The following is an 8,720-nucleotide window of genomic DNA, read 5'->3' on the forward strand; positions in this document are numbered from 1 at the left end:
GCCCGTATCTTGGCTGCAGCTGTTAAGCTTCTCTGCGTGAACCGGCATCTGTTGATCCCTGAGCTGGTATCTAGACATGTGAATATGGGCCTGGATTTCAAACATAAGAAAGCCAGGTTTGAAGGGGAAAGATGAGGGAGCTTGCTTTGCAAACTGACCGATAATGTAGCTTATTCCTCAAAAATAGTATTTTTATTCTAGCAAAACTAGCCATGTTTACCAGAAAAAGCAAAAAGTGATTTGCTTTTCTTGGTCAGTAAACCATAGCTGTTCTTTCTTCAGACACACAACTGTATTGCAGAATGCTTAAATACCGTAGTTGCAGCTGTTTTTTGCTAACAGGTGCATGAAAACAATTGGGAGTCCATACAAAGCTCCGCTTTAGCTAACAGACGGTTCAGTCTTTTGGTCATTTTTCACCTCTTTAGAGATGTGCCAGCCCTTTGCCCAGCTGAGAGCCATGGGGCACCTTGCCAGGGCTCAGAGCACCGCACCCCAACATTCAGAAAATGGTGCACAGGGGGGCTTTCTCCTTTGTGGTATCTAGGGCAGCTTAAGCCCTGGATGTTGCAGCTTTGATATTGACCATTAATTTCATTTACAACTGAGTGCTATCTGGTAGGAAGGGAACCTGGGGGAAGAGTTATGTTATGAATGCAAAAGGTGGGAGAGGGCTCTCCCTGTTTTGTTTTTTTTTTTTTTTCTTGTCCTCCGGGTTGACTTGTGAAATGTGCTTTTCCCATGGGACCATAGCACTTGAATTACTTTCCTCGGTTGCATAGTTACTGTGTAATAAACACCTCCTAGGAAGGGGTTAAAACCAAATGGCAATACTAGCAAGTATTTGGAGGGGGGGAAAGGTGGGGCACATAATGATTATTTAGCAATCGCTACTGTGTAACATTTCAGTGGGAAACCTGAGCTGACACTAACAATCTGGCAGCGCAGTCTGCTCACCATTTAGTAGTTGAGTAATCTGTGAACTACTGTAAGAATTTCATTTGTGGTTCAGTATGTTCTAATGGAAATATAGATGACAATAGCCTCTCGGTCTTTAGCGTCTGTAATGTGAACAGCTATCATAGTGTAACTCTTAATGTTCAGAATTAATGAGTCAGTCCCGTCCAGACTTGAGAGAGTATCTGAAAAAACACTGGAGTTTTGAAAAGTAAAGTAGGGAAGACTTTTTAGTTGCCTCCTTATTTCTGAGCCTGCAGATTACCTTTGATACATGCCTTCAATGTCTGCTCCCTGAAAATAGGGACTGCAAACTACCTGGGGGTGGGGTGGGAAAAGGAAACTGACTTCCTACATTGACTTGATCAGACTGACCCTGCGGTTGTCCAAAGCACCTTTGTATTTAAGGAGAGTACTAAGAAATGTGTTGTGTTCTGTTCTGCCTCATCATCTCTGACAGTTTTGCTTCTTTTAGACTGTTTGCTCATGCTGGTGTACAAGGATAAATCTGAACGAGCAAAAGGGCACAAGGAGAGGAGTAGCATGACCTTAGAAGACATCTGTGGCTTGGATCCTGGGCTCTCCTATGAGGGCTTGAATCATACGCTTGCAATCATCTGTCTCTCTCAAGTTGTGATGCTGGGATTTGAGAACAAGGAAACAATGTATGCCTGGGATGTACGAATCCGCTACAGCTTGGGGGAAGGTAAACTTTGTCTTCTCATGGTTTTGTTTGGGTTTTTTGGGGTTGGTGGGTTTTTTTTGTTTGTTTGGGGTTTTTTTTTTGGTGTCTTTTTTTGTTCTTTGGTTTTTGGTCCGTCCCCCTCCCCGGGTGAAAAATGCCAAAGAAAAGCATAGCTAAAATGCAAATAACAAAGTACAGTTAAGAAAAGGACTGTCACTCATTTGAGAGTGAAGAGACTAGTCTTCTCCTTACATCCTAAAGTAGGTGTCCCTTATGATAGGTTTTGATTACAGTACTGCCCAGTACTGATGGCTAACTGTGAGAGCTCTTAACTTAATTTTTGATTTTGGCACTGGAAGTGTGTAGCTTTGAAGCAAAGTGATCAGACTGCTACTTCTGGTCCTGCAATTTACTTGGGGATTGTGACAACAAGATTTAGAAGGAGCCAGAATTAAGAGAGGCAGAGTCCAGAGCAGAACATGGCTAGTTTAATCCTAGTGTTCTGAGCTACCTATTAGGTGTTGTGCTAATAATGCTTACTGCTGCTAGTGTCCCCTTTCAGGAAGAGACACCTTGCAACAAGGAGTGTCGACAGACACAGTCTTTCCAGCTAACTTCACTCTTACGCATCCTTTTATTTTAATTTCTTGCTTAGCAGCTCTAAAATGTACAGTGGTGAACAAAGAGTGATAATATTGGTAATCCATAGTATCTGTCTTATGTTTGTTTAGTCATAACTAGGGAAGGAGGGTAGGTGTGTGGGAGACACGCATTAACCATCTTAATCATTTGTTACATATGCTTTGCCATCTGTTGCATTTGTGGACTCGTTCCTTTGCAGTACATCCATAGAAAGATGGCCTGGGAATTTTACAGTAATAAAATGTAGACGTATCAGAAGAGAGATGTATGGATGTACCGCTTGGACATATCAAATATGAAGCCTTGCATAAGGGGAAAGGTTAGAGGGGGTTTCTGAACAATAGAGGCATGAGCAGCTGCAGTAGTTGGTACACTTAAACGATGTAGCTGTATTGTGTCCTGGTTCTATTTCTCTACCAGATTTGGAATCTATGTACAGCATAGACTTGTCCTAAAACCTGAAGGAGAATTTGAATTTGACAGAGTAGGTGTGGTTTTCATGATCTTGTGCTGATGCAGTGCTGGCATGGAGAGAGTATTTAATCTCAGTCTGGGTATGAGGGTTACAGTTGTGATGGCAGGAAATGCAGAAGCAGTGTAGAGTATTTTTAAAGGAAAGCTGTGAGTGTGGTAGGAATAAGCCCTATTGGATGATGATGTGGGCAGCCATGGGGTAAAGGAGGAGTGGGAGAGAATGTATGTGAAGGTGAAGAAATAAAGAAGTAAGAAAACAAGTATAATTGGTTGAACTGGCAATAATTTGTAGAACGTTAATTGCAAAAAAACTTAGGAGGAGGAGCATAGACCAGAGTATAGATTTTTTTTTTTTTTTCAGGATTTTATCTTTCAGTGAAGGTTCAGTTAGCAGAAAGAGTTCAGATTAAAGTGAACCTAGTTTGAGTAGACAGAAGTAGAAAAGAGTGGTGACTTAGGTGAAGAGAGGGTGGTGACTGGTGTGTTTTCTTAAAGTGTAGTAAGGGTGCCTTTGTACGCCTTGAAAGTAAGGTGGCCAGATGATAAAAATAGACTATGGACAGATGACCTCAGAGTCTGGGAAGCAAAAAAAAAAAGTGAAAGTAGTTGATACTGTTCTTGAACAAGGACCACTGGAGTTCCCAGTGTTTTCTCTCCATTTTTAGGAAGTGATGTGGAATAAAAGAACCAGGATTAGAGAAAATAGTGGAATTAAGTGAATTGAGGTGTAGGTCAGGTGAGAGAAGAGTGCTTGAGCCCACAACTCATTCTGAGGAAGTTAGCATGCTGCAGGTCAGTGAATAGCTGTGAAAAGGAGAAGATTAGCTAAAGGAAATGAGGAATTAAATAGCACCTTCTGTTTACAGGTTTAGTCAGCTCTGTATCTTACTCACTTTTGTTTTTCACAGTAGAAGAAGTAGATGGCTGGGGGCAATTTTGAAAATAAAGTTCCAATTTATCAAAACAGCAGCATATGGCAAAAGCTTCATGTCCAGATCTGGTTTTCCCTCTACTTTGGCTTTGTTCAGATTTGGATATGCTGTTTTTTTTAAGTGGTTTAGAATCTGAGCGCAGTTCTTTGTTTTCAGCAGCTGTTGTAACTTGCAACTGATTGTGTGAAGACTGTGCTCCATTCCTCATTTAATGAGGCAGAAAGAACTCTGATGCTTCTGCTCCTATAGTTTAATTGCCAGCAGAGTAGTGGGCAGAGAAGTCCAAATGATTTTAAAGATTCCTTACCGAACATTATTAATCAAGATGGTTTTGGTGTACTTTTCATAGTTTATGTTTAAGCAGGTTGTGTAACAACTGCCTGCCCAAAAGGGGACATCGTGTGACTATTGATTTGCTTCCTAACAGTACTACTGGCAAAGCTGTAATAGAGCTGTGCTTAGATCTATCTCTGTCTCCTTGCACATTTCACTTGAATGACTTTGTGGCTAATTCTGCTGGAGCCTTAGGGAACTTACCAAATGCACGTCAGAGATGGGGAGTTGACTTACAGCTAAGATGGTAACTAAGAATATAGCAAGCATTTAGATGAGAAGCAAGACTCAGACCTAGCTGAAATTTACCATGCTTGAAGAAGCATAGGCAAGAAAAGGTGAAAGAAACTAGAGGAGTAGTGGAGGTCAAAACAGTTGTTTGACAATTAGGTGCTTGCTCACTTATATTGCTCCCTTTGAAAAACTGTGGGATTTGAGCCCTTGAAGTGCTCCCAACAGCTTATTATTCAGAATGCAACAGCTCTGGAGGAGAAGATGGGTGACCAGCCTAGAACAACTGCTACTTTAGGTAAAGACCCTTGCAATACAGGGGATGCTGGAGTTGAGATTTGAACCTGAATTTTGCAAACTTGAATGAGACAAGTGTGGTGTTATTATTATTTTTTTGTTTCCACTCTTGAAGTCTAGGCTGAGATATATGAAGAATTAACTGACATCTAAGAGTGTTTATTACCTATGAATCACTTAATTTCCTAGTAAGTTCAAATGTCTGGGCATCTACTATTGCCAACTCCCAAAAGATTCACAAAGGTGGATTTTACTGCTAAGGAAGGAGTGAGGCGGTTTATTAAAGGTTTTAAATGAGTCGGTGACAGAGCTCTGCTTAGAACTTGCCTACTACTTTGAACCTTGTATTTTGAGCTCCTTGGGCACTGTGTTGTGTGTGTGTGTGCATGTATGTAAGAAAGGAGAGGTGCAGGCTGTTTAGAGGAGGAAACAGAAAAAAACCCATGTGGTGATGCAAGAGGTAACTGAAGTGTAGGCTGGATAACTGACTAATTTGAGATGGGGAGTAACCTGGAAGACTTGAGATAAATTAATGTAGTGTTACGACTTTTATAATTTGTAGCATTAAGCCAAGATAGGTTTTTTCCCAAACTAAAACTGGCATAGTAGAGAGTAATGAGCTTATAGCTACTCACATGGGGCTGTCTGGGCTTTACATAGAATCTTTATGCTAGAGCCTTGTGGAGTGGGCAATGGGGTTGGTCAACATACCACAGCTGAGGAGAATGACTTCTGTTACATGAGTCATGGTACCTTGCTTCTATTTTCTACAGTAATTTTTTTTTTTCCTTCCTTATCTGATAGTTCATAGATTTCAAGTTTTTGTAGCACCTGGCACTAAACTAGAGAGTGGGCCTGCTACCCTGCATTTCTGCAATGACATTCTCGTCCTTGTAAAAGACCTTCCTCCTAGTGTCATGGGGCAATGGAAGCTCTCAGATCTGCGTCGGTATGGAGCGGTCCCAAATGGATTCATCTTTGAAGGGGGTACCAGGTGCGGCTTCTGTAAGTACAAATGGAACCTATCTTCTAAAAGTTGTTTGAAACCTTTTGTAGAAATGTAAATGTGAGTCTTATTCAAAGTGGAGTTTGCAGAACCAGCTGTGCTGCTTTGTCATACAGGCAGCAGATATCAGAGGGTCTGTTCTACTGACTAGATTTCTGCAGGCTTCAACCCTGGTGTTCAGTAAAAATGTGACTATGTGGAGTCCTGACTGAGCCCTGTGGTTTTCCAGAAGATATTTAGTCAACTGTTGCTATTGGACGCAGACCGAAAATAAGGTAATGAAATTTTATGGCTTGGGTCATGCAAGAGTTAAGGCAAAATGGTTTAATGTTCAGATTTATTAAATTATGATTAATTATTTTGTTGTTTGCAGAAGGAAAATGATATGAAGTTTTGAGGTTACAGGTGGTACCAAGGCTCTCATTGTGTAAATGCTCATGTCTAAATCCTGTGGAGACTTCTAGCTCCAAAAACTTAGGAACTTCTGTCTATTCCCTTCCCTGTTAGAAGCTTTGTCACTTTATGAGATTTGTGGGGTCAAAATGAAAGCAAGCAAGCTGAAGCTAGTTTCTGTAGCCTAGTAGCTAAGATACCCCTTTAGATAGGGAGAAATCTCTTGTTCCAGCGTCCCGTTTAGGACTTCTCAATTTATCACTTCAAATAAAATGCAAAGCTCCTACACAAGAACTGAAAAGGAAAGATCATGAATGCACTGGCATAATATAATATACATCTTTAGAAAACAGAAAGTTTTAACTTCAAAAGCAGGTTTTGAAGCCATGCTGAATTGATGATATGTGAGTGCAAGTGGGTATGTAGATTGCCAGTTTGGGTGTGAGGTTATTTGTCTTGCATACTGAAATGTGAAAATAATGGATTTCTTCAATTACCAAACTGAAAAAATAAAAGGTTTCAGAGTTGATCCAAATCTGAAGTTTAGTCTTCTGTGGGACTTTTGGCAAAATTTGGTGAGGAAGGAAAAATTAAATTATTTTGACTGTTTTACTCTAGTGAATGGTTTTCATTTAGTCTATTGAAAGGTGCAGAGCTGAGTTACAAAGGTAACTATGGACTCAACTGTTATATCCTGATTCCTGACACTTGTTTTTAGTGTGGAAGATTCTGGTTCAAATCTTTCCCTCCTAAACTCAAACACCGGGGTTATAGAAAGGTTTCCAACATCTGAAGGAATGGGTTATGGGTATAGCCTGTGAGGAAACAAATCTCTTTCCTTTTAAGGTTCTTCTGTTTCAGTTAAAAACTGGTATGGGACTGTTTCCTAATGGTGTAGTTTAGACTGTGAGACAGATAAATGGTGATAGAGAATAAGGGGGAGTCAGCACAGTCACCTTTCCCCCCCTCTCTTGTAGATAGTGCTATTCACCCAGGCTAAACTTGAATCCGCAGCTTGGTGTAGGTCTGCCAACACCCACAGTTTTGGTTTGAACAGTATTTTTTTTCCATGCAGAATAAAGCAATTGTTCGTTCCTGTCTCTGCATGCAAGTACCACTTTAAATGCAAGCTGCACTTCTAATAAATGTGTGCAATGCTATGCTGACATAATTTGAGTCCGTTTTTTGAATTATTAACTGAAAATAGAAAACTTAATTCTGAATTAAACACTTCAGAATGCTTATAGGGAGAAGATTTCCCAAAGTTGAACCACAGTGTGTTTTTTCTCTTTCAAAAAGCTGCTGCTCTTTTTGGAAAGGTTGTGTAAAGTACTACAGAAAATCTGAAATAACATAACTATGGAAAACGTATATTTTAAAAAAAAATATAGGGAGCTGAAGTAGAAACACTAAGCAATCTTTAAGTAAGATTAGCAGTGATTAGGTAGGTAGACTACACAGATTATGTAAATTATCAATGTAGTTCCTTAAATGGGAGAATATGATTTAACTATTTGCGTAATCGGTAGCTCTGAGGCTCTCTAGGGAAGCTGAGGTAAGAGGTGCAGCAGCACTGTCATATGTTGAATTTGGGTTTTCCTTTGAATCTTAAGGCAGGTGCCTCAAAAGAAGACGACAGTAATTTCTTACCAATAAGGGCTTCAAATAATGGCTTGATTTTTGTAGTACATAGCTGATTGCAAATGGAGTACCTGTGAATTCCAAGCATGTATTTTATGCAGACTTTCATTAGAATATAGGAGGATAAAAAATAATATTCTGAGAGCTATCCAAAAGTGCAAATGACTAGCAGAAAATAATGATGGATGCCAGGACTTACGTTCCCCATTTGTTTTGTGGTTGGTTTTTTTTTTTTTTTTATTTTCATGCTTTTTCCAGAAGGGCTGTTCAGCACTGACTGACAAACCATTTGCAACACATGTTGTCTGAAGAGTCCATTTCTCAGATATAGTGCCATTTTGAGAGGGACATTGTGATAGGGTATAAAAACCAGATAGTTAGGACTCCTTGGTATATGTGATTTTTTTTTTTTTTAATGATAATGTTGATGAATAGCTGAGACTTCAGTTCTGGTTTTCATGCTTGAAAGCATAAAAGTAAGGGGTATTTGCAGATCAAGATGAAAAGTTCTGACTTCCTTATCATCCATTCTATGTGGAAGGATCTTTCTTTAGTGGCTGCCTGAATTAAAGAATTTTGGAAAATGCCTGGTTCTCTACTAGAACTGAGTACTTTGCCTGCTTATTTGTGCTGGCTATGTTCATAGAATCACAAAATGCTTGGATTTTGAAAGCTAGGAAGTAAATGAACAAAAATGTTAATCTGAAATAACTTCCGGTCAATTTTTGCTTAGTTGTTTGATAAAGAATGCTGTAATTTATTTTGAAAGATTAGTGGTGCTTTAGTACAGAGAGTTTGTCATAGCAGTTGTGTTACTCAAGTGTTAATAAGACACTACTGATCTGGTTATGCAGCAGCATTATAGAATGCTAATTATTAAGTTTCTACAATATAGTAAGAAGTTAATTATTTTTCTTTTTTTTTTGAGAATGAGATCAGAAAGAAACTTCCAGTTTGGATGTTACAAATGCCTAGATATCACAGAATGCTTGAGGGTGGGAGGGACTTCTGGAGGTTACCTTGTCCAAATCCCCTGCTCAAAGCAGGGTCAACTATAGCAGTTTGCCCAGGACCATAGCCAGTCAGGTTTTGCATATGTCCAAGGATGGGCACTCCATGACCTCTGTGA

At 39.6% G+C, this 8,720-nt stretch overlaps 1 protein-coding gene across 1 annotated transcript in view; it reads left to right on the forward strand.

Annotated features, from left to right (window-relative positions):
• The first annotated feature begins 460 nt into the window (after positions 1-460).
• DOK7 (docking protein 7) overlaps positions 461-8,720 on the forward strand; it is a 66,437-nt gene continuing 58,177 nt past the window's right edge. The window contains exons 1-3 of the mRNA XM_009890545.1: positions 461-539; positions 1,433-1,663; positions 5,356-5,556. Of these exons, the coding sequence (XP_009888847.1) occupies positions 461-539; positions 1,433-1,663; positions 5,356-5,556 (511 nt within the window). The remainder of the gene's footprint in view (positions 540-1,432; positions 1,664-5,355; positions 5,557-8,720) is intronic.

The sequence above is a fragment of the Charadrius vociferus genome, unplaced genomic scaffold, assembly GCF_000708025.1.
Source record: "Charadrius vociferus isolate BGI_N301 unplaced genomic scaffold, ASM70802v2 scaffold88, whole genome shotgun sequence".
Taxonomy (NCBI): Eukaryota; Metazoa; Chordata; class Aves; order Charadriiformes; family Charadriidae; genus Charadrius; species Charadrius vociferus.